Source organism: Pyxicephalus adspersus, chromosome Z (assembly GCF_032062135.1).
Source record: "Pyxicephalus adspersus chromosome Z, UCB_Pads_2.0, whole genome shotgun sequence".
Classification (NCBI taxonomy): Eukaryota; Metazoa; Chordata; class Amphibia; order Anura; family Pyxicephalidae; genus Pyxicephalus; species Pyxicephalus adspersus.
The window spans coordinates 35,910,657-35,935,462 of record NC_092871.1 but is presented as its reverse complement, the minus strand read 5'-3'; the positions used below and the strand labels follow the sequence as shown (position 1 = coordinate 35,935,462).

Sequence of the window (24,806 nt, the reverse complement as noted above, 5' to 3'; positions counted from 1 at the left end):
ACAGTACTTAATCCTGTCTTTGATTAAAAAATTGTTGCAAGACTTTTCAACATACCTGGAGGTCCTGAGTCACCGGGCAATCCTGGGTCACCTGGTTCCCCAGCAATTATGCATGGTAAGGTGAGCCCTAGCAAAAAAGCAAATTAGTTATTTTCTTGGTACACACCTTGTAGAGCAAGTCTTATGAATTCTTTACGCAACAGATGAAACAATACACGTGCATTAATCGGTTGATGCAAAAGCTGCATTAATGCTGTAATGTTGATTATGAGTATAAATCACAGACATGCTGGTGAATAAGGAGACGATGGTGAAATGGAATTACAATGACCACTCTTATGATTAATATTACCTCCACCTCCAAGAAGCAAAAGTGCTGGTGGCAAGCACAGCCATATTCCTGAATATAAAAATGAGTAACTATGCAATTTGTTATGCATAAAAACAAAGCCATGTTTTCGTTTCAATATTGTGGAATTATATGTTACAATTTTATCTGGCCTATTTGATTCAATTTACCTACTTATATTGCATTCTTGTTAATAAAGTGAAAATAATATTATGAGATGTGTGGACCCCAAAAAAGGGTAATTTTTTAGTTTACCAAATGATGAACTAAACTGTAATGAGCTACTCGGTTTGAAGGGAAAATATTTTTTTATTTACACACATTAGGATAGCAACTTAATGTATTCCTAATGGCAAGACGTTTTTTTTTTTTTATTTTGCATTAGGTAGGAGTATGGGAAGATTAAAGCACTGGTTTATACCTTTCCAATGTGAGAAAAAAAAGAATTTTAAGCCTAAAACACAAGAACCATTTTTTTTTTTACTTCTGAGCTAAAGAAATCATCAAACCTGAAGTTAATCGGAAATGAACTGAAGACCAATTACAAGTAACTTATTTTTTTAGTATTCCATAGTGTAAAACATTTTCTACTTTGTCTCTAACTTCCAGAATATTCACAGTTTCCATAACAGCCCAGTGTAAGTGCACCTTACAATAGTAGTGACTTAAAGATTAACTCCGCTCATCCTACTATTCTTCTGCAGAAGATCTTGCTAAAAGGGTTTCGAGCATCTGTCACACTTCCAGGAGTGTACACTCTACACAGGGCACTCTGTAGTTGCTTCCTCCAAGGTATAGGTCAGTACTGTCTCTTGGTATGAGGCAGTGATGAAACCACAGAAACTAAAGTGCAACGCAGGATTCTGACACTCCTGGAAGTGTCAGATTCAGGGGTTTTCTTGCAAGATTAGCTCTTGAAGTCAGTGGAGTTTGGCAGCAAGCCATGTAAAAATGTTTCTTCTAAGAATGGAGTTTTTCAGTTGACCAGTTATCTCTAAGGTCAAAAATCACCCTTTTATCCCAGACCTGAAAAAAGTGTCACTGGCCCCAAAGTGGACTGAATGACAATACAGGGTTGCATTTTCAAAAAGTATAAATAACAGCATTGGTATTGTAATATGTGAATATCTTTCTCTGTACTTATAGGTCTGGAAATATTTGCTTCAGATCTGATGAACTCTGCATCATTCAACAGCAAGAGACCATGAAGCAGCTTATTCAGCCTATTTTTTAAATTGACACTGTAAAGACTTCTCTACAGAATCTGCTCACAAAAATAGTGGCTTTTATCAAAAAAGCACAAATAACTGTGCAAAAGGTTTATTACAATTGACAATTGATTGCTTTCATTTTACAAATGACTGTTTTCACAGTTACTTAAACTGTTATTTTCACGCACTCATAACATAAGTGTTAGCAAGTGATCACCAATACATATTTGTGAGCTATGATAGGACACAAAAATAAAATAGTAACAAATGACCAAAGAAATAAGTTTGAAGCAGGCTTGTTGTTATGACTCTAAATGTTATCCTTTGTGATAATAATGAGATATCATTGTGAGTTTAATGAGGCAAGCATCTTTTTTATTGTCAAGAAAAGTGCTCAAGCTATGTCAGTTTTCACAACCAAATTCTTCTGATGATGATTAAAGGAAAACCACAGTAAGGCCAGCAGTAATCAGTATGTTTACTGAATAGTTGAATACTAGGTACTCTATTTGTAAAGTTCAATTTTAAACACACAGACTAATTAACAGCCATAGTATGCGTTAGTTTGTTTTATTATTGACTGTCAGCATTCATAAATGTCATCCATGCTGCAGCAAAGTTGTGTGTAGGTAAGACTTTGGCGAAACAAGGTTTATAATTTAGTTTATATCGTTTGTTGCCTGTTGTTCTCCTTTAATTGGAATTTTTACATTCACTTGTATTTTTATAAATAAATTGTTACTCAATAAACAGATACATTCCTAAAATGACTGTCATGCCATGTTTCAATGACCACATGTGGCATGCATGCAAATCCAGAGCTTCTACCCAGCAAGAGGAGATCATTTGGATCTCAAAGTTTCTCTTTGTCCTCTAGGATCTATCCTCTCACCTCCCTCTGTGACTAAGTCTCCATTACCAACATTGTCCCCGCAGCAGCAGTCACCTATACCAGTTAAGCAAAGGAGGACAGGTTAGACACAGATCACAAGATCCCACAAGAAAGAAAGCTTTGCCAGCACAAATATATTCACACTTCACTATGGTGATGGTTTGATTTTCCCCTGTAAGTAACATATCTTTGTCATAGTTTATTTATAACTTATAAGAATGTCCACACAAGCTTAACACTTTTGGTTTTGTTCCTTGGAACTTATCACATCTGAACTAGACCTAAAACATCATTAACCTACATTACGTGCAGAACAGATGGGACATCTAAAGCCAAAGCAAAATGTACACTAAAGTCTTAACTTTCAGGAGTGATTTAGCAGGATACACCAGTGATATCTGACACCAGGGATCAGGCTAATGATGTTATCAGCTACAACAGCTTTTTATTGTTATAAATTCAAAATTCATATATTGAAAGAAAAGTTTTAAATTCTTTGCACTTTAGCCCATAGCATAAACTAGCTACAGTCATGTGACCTCGCCCCATTGAGTAAATTCTATGTAATTCAAAATAAAATTGACTATATCTTTCCTAGTTTATATATACTTCATTGATTTCCACTAATGTATCACATCACCATTTTAGTGAATATATTTGGCTGTTTCCACATGTTAAATATGCAAAAAGCAGAGGACTGAAAATAATATATTAAACAAGCAAAAGCTGAGGGGAAAAAGCTGTATTAAACTGTATTATAACTGAAATACAGAAAACAGAAAAGCAGAAATCACAGCAGGCCCTTAGAGAGTGTTCATGTTGGAATGGATCCCCTATCAGTGAGACTTGTGGGTGTCTTCTGGAGATCTTTTTTCCAGCTGCTTGACAGTCGCCAGTGATATGGTTATATAATAAAGATATGTTAAGAAACTTTACTAATAAGACAATAAATTCTGTTCATCAATATTTTCACCATCTGCAACAAACTGTCTTAAAACATATATATATATATATATATATATATATATATATATATACACAAACGTTAAAAAACAATAAAAAGGTTTAATGACAATATATCACATCACTTGTTTTACCCAACAGCAATGCCTTTGTGTGTCTATTATATTTGACTATATTGGGAAAAACAATATGTAATGGATATCTTCAAGGTACACATTATTAAAAAAGAAAATATCATTGTGTTCCTTTTAGAACATTTTTCTTGTCTCTAAATGCATTAGGAGATCCTTATGGACCCCAAAGTTTGCTGTCAGTGACTATGCATGCATTTAACATTTTTAAAATGACAAAAACTAAAAAAAAAAATGTAGCTAAGGGAGAAAAGAGAACTTTCTGGTGAATAATTAAACACCTGGATTATGGTTTGATATTTACCAGTAAAGGCCAACTGTAAGGATTCAGTGGTTTTATTTTTACTACCTGTGCTTGTGAGATCTATGTGTTGGCCATACTGAATTTTTTTTGTAATTCAAATTGTGCTGAGGGAAGCAAAGTGGGAAAGGGTACAATGGTGAATTTTCACAGGTCATGATTCTGGGCTACAAAAATGAATCAAACATCACAGCCTGTAAACAATGCTCCATGAAAACTATGTTCATATTTATATGTGAAATTATTTTGTTACGGCATATTTTTACATCCTGATGAAAGAAATGTAAAAGACTGCCAGTTAATATTGGTAAGTATAATAATTCCTTAATACTTACCAGGAGGTCCTGGATCACCTGGTCGTCCATCTTGTCCTGGTAGCCCAGGATCGCCAGGCAGACCACGAGAGCCAGGCACACCTGGATAACCAGTACCGGGAAGTCCACTTTCTCCACGACGTCCCTTTTGGCCTACAAAGCCTGGGAATCCCTTCTCACCAGGATTACCAACTCCACCTTCACCCTAAATTTGAAGTACAGAGGAAAATCGAAAAAAAAAAAAAAAAGTTTCAGTAAATATGCAGATCTATACTATAGCAGGAATGGTGAGGATTTCTGATTATTCCACTGGAGAGCCACCCAAGAATTAATCTTTTTTAGTAGGTTAAATAAAAAAACATGGAATACTAAATACATGTGTTGTGGATGTTCAGGTGGATTTGTTTAAACTGTCTGGTCTGTGCTCTTGTGAACATCTTGTGTCCTTCCCAAACTTGTTGGGGTTGGAATGACCAGATAAGAAGAAAGTTATGTCTGTTATGCCCTGATGGGTCACGAGAAAGAAAGCAACTGGCTGGTAATATACAAAATATAATTACATACTAACAATTGCAAGTTTTTGTTTTTTGTTTTTTTACAGTATATTGTACCAAGGAGGTTTGGAAGACAAAATAATTTAGCAATGGTCCTGTAATTGTCATGTAACAATTTGATTGGTTAAGATCAATTTATAATTGTTAACTATGGATGTCATAGAACTGAGTGCTGACGCTGACATTTTCTGGATACATGTAAAGAAATGCCAGCTTCTCCCTGTCTGACTCTTCCCAGTTAGACAATACGAAAATGGGCCCTCCCTGGGGTAAACCATTATACGCATCCAGTAAAGAAAAGTACAAATTTTTAATTAAGCTATCCCTGGGTGTTTTGTTTCATTCTTTAATCCATCATGTCATTTACAGTGCTATGAGATTACCCGCACCATATCAATGCATTGCCTTTAAAATATTTAGTATGTAAAAATGTCTCCATTGGTGACAAATTTCTTATTGTTTAACATTCAAGTCAGATAACTGTACCTAAACTTAATTTAAAACACATTTAAAACAGATTTTTGTGGTGTCAATGAACACATTACCAGGCACAACACTCTTACACAATTCTAAGTAGCAATGTGCAGCAAAAAGAAATGATGAAATAAAAAAATCTATATTGGGTCCTATATAAGAATGGTAGTAAACCTGATGATCGAAAAGAAAGGAAACATAGTAGAAACAAACAAGTAGAAACTTACAGGGACTCCTTTACGACCCAGCAACCCTGGGAGCCCATCTCTTCCTGGATTTCCTGGAAGTCCAGGTGCTCCTCTAAGTCCCACAGCTCCAGGATCTCCACGAGTTCCACGACCTGATGGGTAGATAGGTTCTCCTTTTTCTCCTTTAGGTCCTGGAGCCCCATCAGCTCCAGGAGAGCCCTACGCAAAAGAAAACAAAGAGAACACTGATGAACTGATGGTAATTTTTTTCAAAAACACTTATTAATTGGAAATCTCCAACTCTCTTTTTAAAATAAATTGTTTTTGAGTTGTGGTTCTAGGAAGGCTAGAAGTTTGGAGTAAATGTTTCCACTATATGATTTACCAGTGAACATGATTCAGAAAGTTACTTACAGATGGCCCAGGTGGGCCAGATGATCCCCTTCTCCCTGGGTCTCCAGTAGGTCCTGTAAATCCTGGAAAACCATTACTTCCTGGTGGACCTGGAGGTCCAGGTGGTCCAGTTCTACCACGATCATTTCCCATGCCACCACAAGCACAGTCACCATCATCACCTACAAAAACAAATAGATGCCAAAATGGTCATTTCCTATTAGTAACTATGGCCTCCTCAATTCCTAATGATAGCTTCATCTGCACTTTTCTCTTTGTTACTCTGAAGTACCACAAATACCTTTCAAGCCTGCCAGTAAACACTATCTAAAGCAGTTCTCTGTTATAGAGTGGCATTGATGGTTCACGGTTTCTGAATTCATAGCCAAAGTGCTACTGTCCTGTGAGCTGTACCTGCTGGCATTAGAGTGAGACAAAAAATGTTCTTGGGGACATGGCTGTCTGCATTGTAACTGATTGAGTCACAAGCAAGTAGCTTGGCAATCAGCACCTGGCCTCACCTAGCCACACCCCCTGGACTGGCATCACGCATGAAAACCCTCCCACTTTGAGCTGCAATGTCTGGGTGGAATAGTATATGGGACACAAATGAGGAAGAATTCAGATCAGTTAGGAAGGGTAAATATGGTTGTTTGTTTACTGTCGGTAGCTTGTGAACACAGAAACTTGATTTGTAAAGTTTGGACTGTCATACAGAGTCTTTAGTTGTACCTTAAAACGTTCAAGCTATAAATATGAGTAAATAAATCAAATTACCTTTAAATCCTTTGTTTCCAAGTCGTCCTGGAGGACCTTGTGTGCCTTTCTCTCCTGGTTTTCCAGGTTCACCATCTGCTGTTTGTCCTTGAGGACTACCTATAAACAATTGTTTTTTGGAAACAAATAAGCATCTCGGTTTTCTGAGGAAAATATAAAGGCATTCCAGCATTACTAAAAAAAGCACTCTAACAGACAGTGGAATAGTCAAAAAAGCCTTTGTACTGTTTTTGTAAAAGCTGTTAAGAACTGTGTAAATTTATTTGTAACCATATAGACAGCAAAGTAATAGTGGCTGAGAGACCACAGCATTTTTCAATTCCTTCTTAGTAGGGCTATGGGCTTGTAGTTGGAACATTGAGCTTGATTTATTAAAGCTCTCCCAGACTGGAGATACTGAAGTGAACCCGGGTGATCTAGCAGACTTAAATGGATCTGGTCCAGGATTTAAAATATTTGCTAACAAATAGCAAATTACTTTTAAGAAATCCATTTCCATAGGAAATCTATTTCAGGTTTGCTGAATCACCCAGGTTCAATGATGAAAGTATATCTTCTCCAGTCTTGGAAAGCTTTATTAAATCAGGCCCATTTTGTGGGGTCCTGTGAGATGGATTGTAATAAAGGTGCATTGTTGCAGTTATATTCTCTTTATCAGTGTGAGCCTTGCATTAACATTAATCCATCCCAGAGGCTTAGGGCATGTGACTAGAGGAAAGACAGGTTTGGATTTTTTTAAAGAGATCGGGTGAGGTTGGGTGTTAGGCATATCAGGGCTATTCTAGAAATTAGATAAGAAGTCCTTAAAGATTTGGCTGATCTCGGACCGGTAAGATTGTGGGGTACCTTCCTTGCCTTTGCCTTGCAGAACCCTTGTTTAAGTCAAAGGAACAATGTTACCATATTACCTCTTGCTGGCTCTTTGAGGTTAGCTCTGATTTTCATGATCTTGAGCAATGGTAGTAAAGGAGAGGTCACTAACTTAATTTGTAATTGTTTTTTCATTTGGATTACTGTTTTATGAGGTTTCTATAAGGTGAAGTAGAATATATCAAAAACAACAATTTTTTAAAAGTATTTTTATAGAACTGAAGTTAATTGCAGTTGTGTTTAATTATGCCATCAAACTGCATTATTCCCTTGTGAGCTATGTTTGTACTCACATAATTTATGTTTATCTTGATCATTAGTCAATTAAATCTGCATTATCCACCATCATTTAATTTTATTTTTGTCTTAAAAACTTTAACTTATTTTCTCACAAAATATATTGCCACATTAGCAGCCATGTCAAGCAGTCCTATTAGTGGCAACACCTTGACAGCAAACTGCTAGTGTACCATATACCATTAAGGGAAATTTTCTTCTAGCTATACTATTTTTGGGGCAAACATTTAACCTAGAAGGATTTAGTGCCTATATATCAAGTACAACTGAACACTATGCTAGTATATACATCAGCCCCAACAAAAACTGGACAGTAAATGCAGTAATATTGTGCAATGCAACAATAAAATGATGTCTAAATATGTGTCAGCATCTTTGTGTGTTGATGAATGGCATTAGTGTGGGTGCAGCAAATCAATGTCTTATAAAAAAAAAAAATATTGGTTGTATAAGATGATACTTTGTCCAAAAACAAAATGCTCCACGTAATCCCTTTCACCTACCTCATGCCCCATTTGAATAAAATTATTTTTTTTCCAAAACTGATGAAAGACAAAGAATAGGAACAATATAACATGCCTATCACAAAAAAAGTTATGTTACCTGGCCCAGGTGGTCCTGGAGGTCCTTGAGGGCCATCATTACCTGGGAGTCCTTTCTGGCCATAAGTTGTTCTACCTGCATCTCCTCTATCCCCTTTGAATCCCTGGACACCTGGAAAGCCTGGACTTCCAGGCCGACCTACAAAAACATATACACATATTACATGTTTAGCAATAGCACAAGAAAAGAAAGGGATGCTGAAATGTCAAAAACCCAAACTCATTTTTATTGTCCTTAATATTGTAAAATAAGTAAAGTAAAAAATGTGTGATTTTGTGATCAACTGCACATTATTGCTAATTGCACTGCCAAATAAAATTGCAATTTAAATGTTCACACCATGAACAATACTGTGGTTTATAATGTATTGTAGTACAGTAAATATTGTAAATACAAAAAGCACCTACAGACATAAAATAAGCGGTTGGATGAAAAGAGGACTAATGAGTTACCATGTTTGTGGATTACTGCATTCTAAAAATTGAAGCACCCATTTTAGTAATGTAAAAAGGTGGCCAGAAATCACACTCCTTATAGTAGAGACCGTACAAGTACAGTCCATTCATTATTCCTGTCATTCAGAGCTACATCACCACCTGGTGGCAACAATACAGCACTACAGAATAAGCTTTTCAGATTTTCATTAGTGTAATATAATGTTTCAATGCACCGTATACATAATTCATTATTCTTTTGGAAACGTTTTAAAGTAATAAAGTGAGTAAATATAGACAGCAGGATTATTATGATTCATTTACCAGTAAAATGGGCTGTGCATATTGTATGACATTTATACAATGTGCATAGGAATTAAAGCTGAGCTATGGACAATCAGTTATATACAGAGTTATAATACATGCAAGCAGTCCATCCTGTCTATTCAGACTCATCCTGTCAGAGGTCCTGGAGCTCTATGAAGACTGTGCTAAACAGTACAAAACATGCCCTAGCCTGTCACTGGACAATCGGGCAGAAACACTCTAATGAGCTCAGTGCTATCTAAAAGAGATAAAATCAAGAAAGCCTAACTTCAGCAGCCATGTAGTTGTAGAGTCTCCTGTAGTTATCTAAGAGGTGATTACCATTACTGTGCTTTCAAAGAAGAAGGGGGGAAATATTATGGATGCATTATACATGATGCCTGGATGTATAAGAAAAAGGAAGATTTTAAACCACTTCTGGAATTATTGTTATCTGGAGCTGAACTTCAGGGGTGCAAGACCTAATGGAACAATGTGTACACATAGAAAAAAACTGGTTATGCCATCTAGTTATGTATTTGAATGCATATGAATCCCTGACCTGAAAAAGGTATAAATAACCTAAACTTCAACTAGCATTTGCTGTGTGCTTGTTCCAGGTATGTTAACCTAAAGTACTGCAGGTCGACTAAGCCAAGTAACTAGCATTTTAAAGCTAATATTTCATTTATGACAGGTGTATATTATTATGTTTAATAAAATTGGTCTGATCAGCATTAAAATGATGTGTCCTGCAGTGGAATAGGATCCAGTGCATTGAACCATCATGCACATTCTGGCAAGGTTATCCTATAATAGGATCCACGCCACCTTTCACTTCTACTGTTCCCTATCACTTTACAAGTGATGTCCTTCATAAAATATGAAATACTCCAATTTACTATTCACAATATGGGATATATATCTAACTTTTTGGTAATAAATTCCATGTCTCCTATTCTCACCATAACTTTAAATAAACAAATGAAAACACATAATCAATTTGAAATTTAAGACTCAATGTTATCATGGTGCAATCATACAACTTTCTGATTTAATAAGCCACAATGAAAAAAAAATACTAGTCAATCCAAAATCAATTTACATCTTACCTCTTCCACGTGCTGGTGACCCAGGGGGACCAGGAAAGCCAGGAGGACCGGGAGGGCCACCATCTCCTGGCATGCCTTGAACCCCAGGAAGACCTGAATCTCCTGGTATACCTAATAAATAGAAAAGAGCACATGTGAGATTTTCAGGACACAATCAATATTGCAGGTTCATTTGCTCTACTTGATCTTTTAAAACCTTTACAAAATGAAGACACCAAAATGAGTACTTTATAGGTAGGCTCCTATGAGCCAAAAGCACGCTATAGACACCACCTTGGGAGATTTACCTTAAAATTACTGCTGACTTTCACTCTGTTGCAGGAACAATGCTAGTGGTCCTGTATAAATAAGCCTGCTGCTTGTTGATATACAGCAGCACAAGGATCAGCTTTTATATACTGTTAAATAAACCGACAATGCATGCTTAGAGCAGCTGTTTATGCTTCTGTATATATTTAAACAAAGCCAATATCTTCTTTATCCACAAGAACTGTTAACAGTCATGCAACTGATTGTGCGTCAGTTGTCATTTTGGTATTTGTTGCGATTAAGGCCCTGATTTATGAAAGCTCTCCAAGGCTGGAGAGAATACACTTTCAGAAGTGAACTGGGTGATCCAGAAACCTTGGAATGGATTTTTAAAAACCATTTGCTATTTGCTAGCAAATGTTTTGAATCCTGGACTAGATCCATTCCAGGTTTGCTGGATCACCCAGCTTCACTGATGAAAGTGTATTCTCTCCAGCCTTGGAGAGCTTTCATAAATCAGGGTCATGATGTCTGTGTTGCTGGATAATTGAAAGCAGAATTATTATGACAAAATAATATAATTACAATGTATTTATAAGCAATTCCACCAAAAGTATTTGTTTGATGGGCTTGTTCATAAATACATTGTAGAAATAATATTGTTATAATGTACTTGGTAAATCAGTTCAATTATGTGCAAACCAAAGAAAGTTAACATTGTAACCATTTAACACCTTCATATTCATTAACCTACCCATGAAATTCATTTGATGATCTATATGATATTGTGACCCATAAACTGTTCCTCTTCCTCAAAAATATATAAAAATATAAAAGTCCTACCTGGAAGTACTGATCCACCGTTAGTTATATACACAGGGGCTCCAGGAAAACCTATGTCACCTTGTTCACCCTAAACATGGGGGAAAAGAAGTATTTAAACAATGGTATAACAATATATGATTTTTTAAATTAAATGTAGTTACTGTGTTATGTGGTGGTTTCCTATAAAACATTGTCAAAGTAACAAAAATCTTAAATAATAATCTGTAAGTACAGGAGTATCCCACCCTGGGAGCTAATACAACCATCTGACCATTTGTTTAAATTTTCCTGACCAGTCTCAAACATTTGCACTAGTGACTGCATACTTTCCAAAAATAATCACAGTTGACTGTGCTAGTGAAATCTGAACTTCAATAATTTTCACAACAATGCTATAACTGTAATTGTGAGCATAATATAGTACATTATCATTTATTACCTTTTCCCCACTGATGCCATTAATCCCAGGAAACCCAGGAGGACCAGTCTTCCCCTATGAAAAATATACTATTAAGATACATCACAAACATTTTAAGCACAGGACACATAAAGATAAATTTGTTATACTGCTATAAATAGAGATGCCAATAAAAATAATAATAATAATAATAATATTTTTTTAGAAAAGAAGAGAAGGTTTTAAACTTCAGACAATATTTTATTTAACTGACATCACAGTATATGTCGGTCTTTTTGTCGTAGTAACTGCTCCAGTGAACCCTCACTGTTTTTCTTTTGCTTTATACTGTATTTGCTCAGTGCTCATTACTACAATCACTTTCCTCACAATACCTTTTCACCAGGAAATCCATTAAATCCATCTGATCCCGGAAAACCCTATAAAAAAAATCACAACCTTTGCATTGAAATGGTAAGAAAAGTATATAGTCATTTATAACATAGTGTAAAACACTTGTGACTTTGTCCTAGCTGTAAATGTTACAGGAATAGAGTTTCTGCATTACCCGCCTGCTGTAGCTGTTACAGGGAGTCTCACTATCAGTTTAATTTTTCATTACTCTTACAGTAAAGAGAAGAAGTAGTGAAGTAGTAATTTATTAATACTTTTAATGTCACAAAAGCCATGAGGTCATTCTAATAAGAAAGTCCAGCACTGCTGGTGAAAATGTGGATTTTAACAGTGCTTGATTCCCTGATCAGCTCAGAAATGTTGGTAACCCCTGTCCCCAGGTAGCTTTGCTTACGCTTACTTTGCCGTAGCTTGGCTCTGGCTGGCAAATTACAGCAATGAACTCACCCTGACACCCGGAAGGCCGGGGATGCCTTTCTCCCCTTTCTCTCCTTGTCCATTAAATCCCTAAAAAAAGTACAATAAAGTGATAAGTCATAATGAAAGTAGCACCTATGAATAATCAATAGCCAAAATTTTACCAACTTACAGCTGGCCCAGGTAGTCCAGGTGTTCCAGGATATCCAAAGTCACCTCTTTCTCCCTATGTAGACATTTAATACAGTGGTTATTTTAGAAAAATAATTACCTTTGTTAAAGCTATGTGGTGACATGTTATTTTCAGGAGCCCTGACTTCCCTCCTCATTATTAAACTTTGGAAGTCTACATCAGTATTTTTATGTTGTTAACCATAAATGCTTGTCTGTAGGTGCAATTATGAGTTTGTATATATATATACACAGAAACGCACCATAACAATATTATCAATAGGTTGACCATGGGAATACACTGTGAACTCTTACATTGAGCAGTACGTGACATGTGACTGAGAAGTATGTGCAGCTTGGTGTGCCCTGACTTGATATGATTCTGTCCTCCTGAACAAAAGGTACATTATTCTATTTACCAAATATAGAACTCTGTGCCCAAAAGAAAAGGAAAGTACTTGTACATTATGCAAAAAGTGCCAGGGAGCACCAAAGATGTTCTTTTCTCTGGTGTGATTTAATTACATTTGAAGATCCAGACAGCTGTTGAAGTTCACACACAGGACAAACACTTACTGGTTTTCCTGGGATTCCTTTTAGAAAGATTGAGAATTCCATTCCACTGGATGCTGGAGGACCGGGGTCACCCTGACGACCGGTGTCACCCTATAAGTAGCACAGCATTTTTATATTGTAAATATTTGCAACAGATTTATGTGCTGAAAGTATACACAGAATCATATACACTACTATGACCTTTACCTTTTCAAGCATATACAAAAAAATATGATCCTTTAATTAAACCAATCAGCAACTTGCTGAATTATTTTTTTTTTCACTCATAAATACCTATTTAATAAAGTATATATCAGATAATATTTCATTTATGCGGTCCATGCCTTGAAAGAGGTCATGTGATCTATTTCAATGGAGTACTTTCAAAGATTTGCATCAAGATCAGATCAGCCCTGATATGAAAGATGGCACCACCAAGTCTGAAAAGGATTGCTGGGGAGGTACATAATGCGTAGGATGTTGTAAATGGCAAAAATGAGCTGACTAAAGGTAATATTTAGAAAAGTGTTTTTTATTTTTGTAACGTTTGAGCTTGTTTAGTCAGACCAAGTGTTTTGATAATTTTCTAAATTAATGTTCCAATAAACGACCTTTGGGGTTAACAAATGTATAGCTGACATAGTTTTATTGTACAATTTAAATGTTTTTCTATTTGAAAGTACAAATAGTATTTCTTTTAATTTGAAAGACTGAAAAAAAAAAAAACACTATGACTTTGACTTTACTGAAGCAGGAAAACAGTTCACTTTCAAAGTGAAAATTCACTCCAGCTTAGTGGATTGTGTAAAGTTCTGCTGACTTCATTATGCAATCACATGAGTTTTTTATTTTCATAAGGTTGACAATCTTTTTTTTCAAAAGTACCTTCCACTTTGTTTTACCTTATAGATTAGGAAAAGTGACATTTTACTTTACAAATATGAAGTAAAGTGACCGCTGTATGTACAAAATTCTGGGTCCCCTTTGAGGTGGTACCTAGTTATTCTCTCCACCCCCCCCCCCCCCCCCCTTAAAATTGAGTCTGTGTATGGACAACCAGCGAACTGGATAGATACATTTGTTGTTTAATATAATCTGTTCAAATGCTTCTTTGCAATTGTTGGAGAGGTACCAAACACAACAGTTAATGGTCATTATGCTAGGTTTGGTATTCCTTTGCTTAGTTTGGTTTTAAAAGGCCTGTTCCAGAATAAAGAGTAAACTAGCTGACACAATAAAAGTGAAAATCAGACTATGTGTTTTCCTGAGCACTAAAAACAGTCAAAACTTAATAGCAGAATGTAATAGTCCTCAATAACAGTTGGGCTGCTCCACAGCCTTTCTAAACTTTGGAGGTCTCAGGGAACCCCTAAAAAACTACTCTTTGGGAGAAAACCAGGAGAAAAGCCTCAAACATTGGTAGCCAGAAAGAAGAAAGTTCACTTGTACAGTGATAGCTAGACTACCACAGTGCCAAAATACCACATGGGAGATCATTTACCATCAGAGTAAGAAACGCTGAATAACCTTGATACAAGTTAAAATGGCTATATTATGTAAAATCATGATACCTTCAATCCTCCACTATTCCCTATCTTGTCATACATGTTCAACAATAATCTATGGATGACCCATTGTGGAAATGTGTTTGCCAATGTGTGATTCACACAAATATGGATAAAGAAACATTTTTCAATTTCTTTCCCACTCCATATAAACTGGTTAAACAATGTCATTAAGCAAATAAAAGCCAACATCTGTGTACAAACACGGTTACCATCTATGCCTGCAGCTGTCCTTTATTATCTAATAAAAACAGAATGTATTCCTATGAAACAAGTATTAAACTGTGGAACAAATAAGCTTTCATTGCTATGGAAGCTACTTTACTGGCACACTAAAGGAAAAACTCCTCTGGCTAAATAAGGATTTAAATAGCATGCTTGTAAAACATTGTCTCACCAGTGAGCCTGTGCCAATTGGATTATTATCATACAACATTTTTATATAGTTTAAATGTCATCAACAGGATGGAGGTCCATCATTTTGTTGCTTTTCACTAGAAGATAGGTTTTTTGTTTTGGTAACACACTATAAAGCATGTGTTGGTAACAGTGCATTGTCATGTAATTGTTTTATTTTAGAAAAAAATAGCCACTTGTGACATTTTTGTTATTTGAATAAAGTTACTTCCATGTCTCTTCATGTACCCACTTCATGGCTCCTTAAATGCGTAACTGCACTAACAGCAGTCCGATAGGAATGGATGGGAATTCTATATCTGCAAATGCAAAATTTTAAAAGCCCAGATAATGAATCATGTGCCGACAGTTGTGCCATGTAATTACAGTTCTACTTTGGAAGAGCCATGCATAGGTAACTGAAGTATTTTAGACTGCAAAGGATCACAACTGAATGTTAATAAAAAGATTAATTAATATAATATTAATTAATATATTACCAAAACAGAATGTAAAGACATGTATGACATACCTTCTCGCCTTTTTCGCCTTGATAACCAACTCCCATATTGCCCTACAAAAGAAAAATACTCAAAGTTAACTTGAAATGATCTTGTTTAAAAAATATGTATTATTTTGCCCATGTCTGTATGTATGTATGTATGTATGTTGTATGGAGGTTTAGGCTAATTTCAGAAATGCAGGAGACTGCAGCGATTTACCGCATTCTCAACTGTTCTCCCAACCACTCCCATTCCACAGTATGGTAGTGGTTGGGAACTGATTTTTGCACGTATTTGCACACAGTTGCATTTGCATTGTAGTGATTTGAAGCACAGTTCCTGGACGCATCATAAGCCGTTGAGTGGTCTATTGACCTAAATGGCGGTGTTCTAACCACAGTGTGCTGCGGTTTAACCCAGTTATTTTGTTGTTGCATTGCAGTTAAAGATGTTGCTAAAGGACTAGGAATGGCCCGTAATTCATTGGAGTGCAGTGAACCACACCTGCAACCACATGTCAAACCATTTGTCAAAAGTTGCAGATGACTTTACCAAAGTGCTCCTGGACGCATATATGGGCAGCTAGCCACATAGTTTTAGACCACATGTCTGAAAGAGGCTTGGAAATAAAACTGAAACATAAAAGTTACGTTTTCTACTTTTTTGGTGATAGTGACAAAGCCTTACCTTTGGCCCTAAAAAACCAGGTGGACCAGGCGGACCCTGAAAAAAAACAGATATTCTGTAAGTTCTGTTATGTGTACAGAGGTAACGTGTATAGCAAGGTCTGTTGGTCTGTTATTTTTTTCAAGCATTTATGACCTGCTATCAGTTAACTTGTAGAATGCATTTACACCATTACCAATTGTTTGGTCTTAATAGTTTAGGTTGTGCCTAGGAACTAAAAAAAAAAAAAAGGGCAACAATAAAGACCACCCTCATAATTTACCCATTTGTTGGTCTGTATGCAGCAGGAAACATGAAGGCCAACAAATGTGAAAATGAATACTAAATTGTGTATCTCAGTGTAAACTATGGGATCAGGAGGTTGGGGGTAGAAACACTGGCCTAAAACCCAGATTTAAGGGCCTGTAAAGCAAAAATTGTCAAGTCACAGCAAACTGTTCTTAATGTTCCTTAACTATTATTTAATTTATCCATGGAAATGCCAACTACTATCACAATGACATTTGTTTTAAAATATTTTAATTTAAATGCTACTTACTGGTAAGCCTGGTGGTCCAGCTGGCCCTGTTGGACCAGATGGTCCTGGTGGTCCACGAGGTCCCTATATTAATAAAAAGAATTACAATAAAATTACAAATCTTGTCAGGAATAATCAGTTGTATTATAACAATCATTTTGTTTGAGATTTGAATTACTTGGGTAGGTCATACATAAACAACTTTAATAAATATTATTACTTGTTATCTTTTAATTATATTCATTGTGAATCAAAAATATATACATACAGGAAGTCCATCACCACCATTTGCGCCATCATCCCCCTAAAAAAAAAAAAATATGTAATTGGTTGCAATTATAAAGCTGTCATATACCATCACACAGTATTACATCTCTTCTTAAGACTTCCATGAACTACCAGGGCTACCATCCAACTTCTAGCTACCTCTGGCTGTACATAGACTAGTTACCTGCAGAACCACATAAATGATCATAAACAGTTTATATTTGTTTTTATCTTACTAGAAAATAGACATAATAGGCAGCACCATTATTTCAAAGAGTGTAGCAAATTTTACAATCTCTAGAAATGTTCAAAGATTCATGTATGACAAGTGGTATAGTGGGAGCTTTCGAACTAAGGTTACACTTTTAAAAGTTTGGAATTAGGCAAAGGTAAGGATGTGTGTCCCACCTCTGGTCCATTCAGTTGTAATGTCAGCTTCAACTATGAAGCTCAGCAAACAACACAGACTTTTCTCAACAAAGCAGTACGTAAGTAAGAAATTAAATTATTCATTTTCCTATAAACTACTAAAGATATTTTTTAAAGATAAATTGTCAGCTGTAGGATGGACAAGTTCACATTCAGCTAGGGTTTATCTTACCTTGGGTCCTTTGATTCCACCTTGTATATAGGAGGGTTCACCCTTCTGACCTTTGAGGCCTGGAATACCCTATGGCAAAAAGGGCATCACATTTTTAAAGCAATGATGTTCTTTTTTCAATAACACTTGTATACTATTGTGCTGAAAGCGCAGTCACATAAAACAGTTACTGATAAGCATCCTAGGTAATATTTGTCTAAATGCATGTAAATAAAAATCTTCTGCCAGCCTTAGCTGGAGCTCACAGGCTTTGATCTTGTGTGTGCCATCTAGTAGCTTGAGATGATAACTGCCCTTCAGTGTTTCACAGGAGTGTGCCCATGCCATCTAGTGGTTTATAACATTATTACTAGTTGGAAAGCTAGTCATACCTGTGGTTAATTGCCTTGAGCACAAAATCAAGTATTGATCAGCTTGTCTCTTTTCTCTGCTTGTTTGACAGTCTTGTTCTGCTGTTATCTCTGACCTAAACTATTTTCTAATTTCATGATTCTGCACTTTGTCTCGCTTCTATCAGCTATTGCCAATCTAAGTGTATTGGAGGGCTGTACCTCCTTGACAGATGTGCTGGTACATATGATTCTGCAGCTTGGCTCTTGTTAAGGCCTGCATTCATCTTGCAATGCACAGAGTCCACTACCACCAGGACAATTCATGGTGAAGAATGGGAGACAAAAGAGAATATTTTTTTAATTAACCTGATTTGACACAAAAGTAGATAACAAGGGTTTACTCCTCTTAACATCCCTTTGTCCTCTTACCTCATTTCTAAAGAATGTCTACCTCTTCTACCTATGTCTACCCTTTTTATTCCAGTCCAACGCAATATTAAAGAATAAATGAAGATTACTTCAGTAAAAAGTACAAGCCCAAGCCACCATGCAGATGGTTCAATGGCAATGGGGGTAGAGCTAAGTAAGAGCCAAACAAGGATATCGTGAATAAAGTTGAACCAATTTCCATTTTATTACAATTTATTCAGGCATTTACAGACTATAAATCCATGCCTCAATAAAAAGGTCTCAGAGTGATACTTGGAGTCTTGCATTTTTGTGCCTTTTGAAGCTTTTACTGTTGTGACCATACTGCAGGTTTCCCTTAACTCCTTCTCAGCACAGTGAGTAAGGGGGTTTTTCCTAGGAAAGTTACCAGTATTGACTTGTTTAAATTGCCTTTTTCTGCATAAGCAAAGTATTAGTTCATTTTAAAGCAAAAGGATACATTTTAAATTGGTTGGCTTCACATGGGCAAGTATACATTATATATTGTTCCAATTCAGCTATTTATTTCTACTTCATTGATGAAAATTATCAATCTTAATCAATCTTATCAATATCTTAAAAAGATAAACATTCTTACTGGTGATCCAGTTGGCCCAGGATAACCAAAAGAACCAGGAAAACCATCATCTCCAGTGGTACCATTACAACCATCAAGTCCAGGCAATCCTCGGTGACCTGGTTGTCCACTATGACCCTTAAATATAATGTACAAAAGCAAGGTAGATTATTGGTGGAGCACTGCTCCAAGATCGGCTGGATTACATAAAATTTTAGTGCAGATTTTGTGTTTAATCCCTTCCACACTGACCAAAATAGTATGAATTTAGGGAATTAGTAGAGATGTATTTTTATCAGCACCAGGACACCCAACAACCTGGAGCTAAAAGACTAAACGGCTCTACTTACGGGCACTCCATTGGCTCCTTGAAACCCTGGAACTCCCATAGGGCCCTGTGGAAAATGAATACATGTAATGAAAAATCAGAATATATACCAATGAGCAAAAGAAAATTAAAACAGGACTATATAGTGTTGACCAATTATTAAGAATATTCAGATATATAACCTGATGAAATTTAAAAAAAATAAATAACAACATACATTAGGTTGCACCAGTTAGTAAAGGTGGCTGTCAAGCTGTCTGTTAAGCGCTCAGCTATTTAAATATAATGTTAGAGCAGGGGTGCCCACACTTTTTTGGCTTGCCAGCTACTTTTAAAATTATTAAGTCAAAATGATCCACCAACAATAAAAACTTGGACATAATAACTCCTGTGCACGGTAGAGTTTATTTTGAAAGGCAGGGCTCCGCGATCTACTCGCGTTGCCTTTGCGATCTACTGGTAGATTGCGATCCACCTGTTGGGCACCCCTGCTTTACAGTATGGACCAGGATCTATTTGTCAAAAACACTCATTGGCCATCCCGCTGCTCCAATGCCTCTGCCCAATAACAATCTTGGGCATGCATGTTGTTAACAAGATAAAAACCTTTTAACAGATGAAATTTAAACATACAGAATATATATAAAAATAACAACAGAATAAAGAAGTGTGTTTGAAAATGAAATAATTTTCATGCCCAACCTGGTCGCCTTTTGGCCCGGATGGCCCTGGCAATCCTTGAGTTCCTCTTTCACCCTTTGGTCCAGAAACTCCAATTGGTCCTGGGAATCCTGGGGGACCCATGGGGCCCTGAGCTCCCAGCTGACCCGGACGACCCTGTAACGGAGAACACATAAATATTAAAAGACTAAGCTTAATGCTTCATTTTGAATGTGTTAAATATTGGTATTATCCACATTCAAAGTATATGTAAAGGCAATTTGTTCAACTTCTAGATTAAAATGGGGAAGGATTAGACCTTCTGATGAGTATTTATTATGTCTTGTGTACCCAATTGTCCCACGTTCTTTCGTGTTTAATAAGGAAGTTTTAGCTCTATAATTCTGATGCTGACTCAATATTTAGTAATTCACTGACCTAGTAGAAGCCTGTAGTCTGTAGTCCCACCTATCTTAATAAATCTCATAAACCACCTAAAATCCATTTGCCTGCAGTTTAAATGTACCAGAAAAACATTCTGCATCCAAATATTAGCATGATGCAAAGCAAGCCAAACGTAGCCTCTAACCTGTCATGGATTTCGCTAACCTGGGCATGATATGTGTGCTAAACATGTTAAATGCAGGAAAACAAAGCCTGCCAACATAAGCCTTAAAGTGGTGGCACAAAGCATTTTTGGTTCCTTATTCTACTGTAGCTTTATCGGTCTGTAAGGTCATTGTGCTTCTTATATATAGGAAGCCTTATGTAATAAAGAACCACTTATCAGTTTTAAACCTCCCATGAAAATTACTATGCTACCACCCTTGCATTTGATGCATGCATTTAATAAAATAAGAACTCTCATTATGGTGCAGTAAACTGTTTTACCCTGCTACAGTATTTTATTTTCTATCTTTACAAGTTCACCTTGAATTCCTAGGCTATGTGAACAGGTGCAATAATTGTCGTTGGAAAGGACCTTTAACAATCCTTTCTAACGGGGAAAGGCTGAACGATGCATGAACGAGTGCTGTACATACAGCGCCATTCTGCTCTATGGAGAAGGAAGGTGGCGAGCGACGGAGCGGCATTGTATTTTTTTTTTACTAATCTTGGTGGTAAAATACATAAAACTCATGAATTTCTGGGCATGTGGAGTGCTGATAACTGCTGATGCATCTGAACATTCTTTGTCGGCATAGCAGTGTTTCAGCAGATGGCGCTCAAAACATTTATCTTGCAGATATGGACAGCTATTTGATACAAATTCCCATTGCGTGTTACAGTATTTGCAGCACCTGTGCAGACCTGCCAAAGCAAACCTTGTTAATTTCCTAGAAATTATTCTGTAACTAAAAAGATGAATGTCAGTAGCACATGAAAACATTTCTATGAACTGAACACCTGGATCTGTGCAACATAAAGTCAGAGCAATAAAATATAAAAAGAACTCTCAACTTCTCAGACATATTTATTATAAAGAGACTAGTGGATGGCATGCATTTTGAGTGTGCTTACTTCTGGTTCTGCTGATTGTACAGCCCCGAAACCTAACTTATAAATTGCACTTAGTAAAAAGTTAGGGAGTAGCATGTTGTGAAGCAATAAAGTACTTAGAGTGCAGGTTCTTCAGTTCTATTCTCTCACTCACACATTGTATATCATTTTGTATGGGTTATGTTTATCCTATAGTTTATCAGTAAGGTTCTAGACTCATACAGTGAACCCTATATATAAATGAGCTTAAAAAGTGCCTGAAAGGGGCAGTGTGGCCTGAAAAAAAATGCAGAACTGCAGTGCTGGACATTATCATTAACTAATACTACTCAGCAGTCAATTGCCAGGATTATAAGAGGCAGTTAATCAAACATCCAACCATGTGCACATGGGTCATAGCAAAGAAACACTTTGAGAGACTAATTATTGGCCTTCCAGATTGCAAATTTGCCCCCCCCCCCCCCCCCCAAAAAAAAAAAGAAAACATTTATTTATGCAGCATAGATAAATAGATGTAAATGAAATGTAACCTCTGAGATGTCCTGAGCTTTCTCATGGCCTGGATTATTTAATTAAATTCAGTTAACTCCTATTTAATGTACAGCACTGTGTATTATGTTGGCGCTATATAAATCCTGTTTATTATTATTACTATTATTATTATTAATAATATAAATATTAATATTAATGTTTGGCTCAGGGGTTAGCACTCCGGCCTTTGCAGCACTAGGTCCCAGGTTCGATCCCCAGCCAGGACATTATCTGCATGGAGTTTGCAGGTTCTCCCCGTGTCTGCGTGGGTTTCCTCCCGGTACTCCGGTTTCCTCCTACATCCCAAAAACATGCAGTTAGGTTAATTGGCTTCTCCCTAACAATTGACCTTAGACTACATTAATCACATATGACTATGGTAGGGACATTAGATTGTGAGCTCCTTTGAGGGACAGTTAGTGACACGACTATGGACTATGTACAGCGCTGCGTAATATGATGGCGCTATATAAATACTGTATAATAATAATAATAATAACATGACAAAATTACTGGGCTGTCATAATACAGTGGCTTTCTTGCAAGATAAACTTAGCTTTATACATTTTTTTAAACAAAATTAGCATAAATAACTGAATTTGGAAAAAAAACTACATTTCAGCCTTTTGTAGTTCCTGTTCAGAAGGGCTGGAGTGTGAGAGAAAGCACAAACGTGTTAGCAGATGAAAGCTGAGTTACAGAAGATGGACCAATTCACAGGCTGGGGTGGGACAAGGACACCCCAGGCTTAGCGGTAGTTGGATGAATGATGGTCAACCTCAGACAGAGGACATCCAATGAAAAAACAAATTGTGGGGGAATGCCCGAATTAACAATGAACATTACAACAAAAGCCTGGTTTTGTTATTTTATCTTTTCCTGGGCTGTTTATTTTTACATTGATGTTGTTTGGAATTCTCCTTTAAACTAAATTGTACATAATGACAAGATGTGGTCTTGACTGCATTAATATTATTACAAAGTATTTATATAGCGCCAACATATTACGCAGCGCTGTACAAAGTCCATAGTCGTGTCATTAGCTGTCCCTCAAAGGGGCTTACAATCCAATGATTCTACCATAGTCATATGTCTTTAATGTAGTCTAAAGCCAATTTTGGGGGGAAGCCAATTAACCTCACTGCATGTTTTTTGAATGTGGGAGGAAACCAGACTACCCAGAGGAAACCCACACAAATGCAGGGAACACCTGCAGACTCCATGAAGACAGTGTCCTGGCCGAGATTCGAACCTGGGACCCAGAGCTAACCAGAGTGCTAGCCTCTGGGACCATTGTGTTTTTTAAAACTGAATATTACAGACCCAACCAGGCCAAAATAGAACATTTCCTTAGTTAATCTAAATAATGAATACAAAACAAATAAAATCAAAGGCAAATCATTTTTGAATCAATATATTTAATAATAAGTTCTGTTTGTTCAGGTTTGCAGTTCTATTTTGATTTTATGTTGGCATCATTTACTTATAAGTCACTTTTGCTGACTCTAGTGTCTCTGTTAGTGTCTCTTTGAGGACTGGTCACTTTAAATTCATCTTCATCCAGTGCCCTTTCATCACGAATCTGGCTTCTGCCATCAAACTCTATAAATACAGAAACCACAGACCGTATAAGGCTGCAGTGTTCTATGAGAGGGCAGAGGTTGGCAACTGCTTATTAATATTCTCTGGGAAGAAGTGGAACAGTACAGAATTATCAAAAAAGAATTGTTAAGATGCTTATAAATAAGCCTTGAATTTATATATCATAAAGCCTGCACAATTAAAATACAACATAAAAACCACTTTTGTAAGATGCTTTATAGTCAAATAGACAGTTATTACATATCCACTAGGTGAATTTTAATAGAATTGTGCATTTAAAGGCAAACAGGTATAATAGGTGAAACTGTGCGTAGAATAGAATGAGAAGGATGACCCTATTGAAGTTTGTATGTGAATTGCAGGACAGAGTGGTTCTACATGAACGTGAATGTCAACCTTTTTACACCTTTTTAAACCTTTATATATATGAAAATATAAGAGCCAAGTAGTGTACCTCTTCTAAACATACAGTTTCTGAATAGTTTCTGTAATCAACACATATCTTCCTCCTGTATGTAAATAAGGACCATTTTCTGCAGGGGTTTATTAAAAGCCAAAATATAACCTAAAATCGCACTGAAAGAGAAAAGTAAGATCATTCATGAAATGTGGAAGCCATCACCCAGACACTTCAATGGGAAAGTTGTTCATTCCTTACCATAGGCATCCGAAAATTTCCATGGTGACCTTGTGTGGGGTTAGGGCAAAACAGGGTTATCACAGCTGTTGTCCTCAATGAAGAGGTCAAGAGGCCGAAAGGAAGTTTTATCTTCCCAGACTACATAGTGAAAAGCCTCCCCACCACAGGGAAGATGAATGGTAGGCAGTAAAGACTGTAAAATCCCCCAGACTAATCACAGCTGAATCCATTTTACAATGCTGCGATTCACAATAAAAGGACACCTACCTCCAAAATACGAATATGGACTTTAAAAGGAATTTGTCCAAAAACAAACATGGGAGCTGCTATTGAGGCATTGTTTTTGAGGATGCAGTCAGGCTGCAGGATGTCATTCTTATCTTCCCTTTGGTATCTGCTCGTGATCTGAAGCATGTGCATACCATGAGTCTGGACATCAAGTCAACAATTCAACCAAGCAGAGAAGCAGATATG

The 24,806-nt window shown here is 36.5% G+C and overlaps 1 protein-coding gene across 4 annotated transcripts in view; it reads right to left on the bottom strand.

Moving 5' to 3' along the window:
- The window catches only part of COL4A6 (collagen type IV alpha 6 chain), a 131,283-nt gene that overhangs the window by 22,200 nt on the left and 84,277 nt on the right, over positions 1-24,806 (bottom strand). For 3 of the 4 annotated variants that reach the window (XM_072431646.1, XM_072431649.1, XM_072431647.1), the window contains 22 exons: positions 20,102-20,236; positions 19,422-19,466; positions 19,093-19,209; positions 17,734-17,802; positions 17,134-17,169; positions 16,887-16,949; positions 16,349-16,384; positions 15,691-15,732; positions 13,219-13,308; positions 12,644-12,697; positions 12,502-12,561; positions 12,036-12,080; positions 11,683-11,736; positions 11,262-11,331; positions 10,170-10,280; positions 8,318-8,455; positions 6,548-6,646; positions 5,792-5,952; positions 5,417-5,596; positions 4,183-4,366; positions 2,453-2,506; positions 56-127 (listed from right to left, as the gene is read on the bottom strand). In XM_072431646.1, coding sequence (XP_072287747.1) covers positions 56-127; positions 2,453-2,506; positions 4,183-4,366; positions 5,417-5,596; positions 5,792-5,952; positions 6,548-6,646; positions 8,318-8,455; positions 10,170-10,280; positions 11,262-11,331; positions 11,683-11,736; positions 12,036-12,080; positions 12,502-12,561; positions 12,644-12,697; positions 13,219-13,308; positions 15,691-15,732; positions 16,349-16,384; positions 16,887-16,949; positions 17,134-17,169; positions 17,734-17,802; positions 19,093-19,209; positions 19,422-19,466; positions 20,102-20,236 — 1,915 coding nt within the window. The remainder of the gene's footprint in view (positions 1-55; positions 128-2,452; positions 2,507-4,182; positions 4,367-5,416; positions 5,597-5,791; positions 5,953-6,547; positions 6,647-8,317; positions 8,456-10,169; positions 10,281-11,261; positions 11,332-11,682; positions 11,737-12,035; positions 12,081-12,501; positions 12,562-12,643; positions 12,698-13,218; positions 13,309-15,690; positions 15,733-16,348; positions 16,385-16,886; positions 16,950-17,133; positions 17,170-17,733; positions 17,803-19,092; positions 19,210-19,421; positions 19,467-20,101; positions 20,237-24,806) is intronic. The other variant, XM_072431648.1, reaches the window with a different exon arrangement.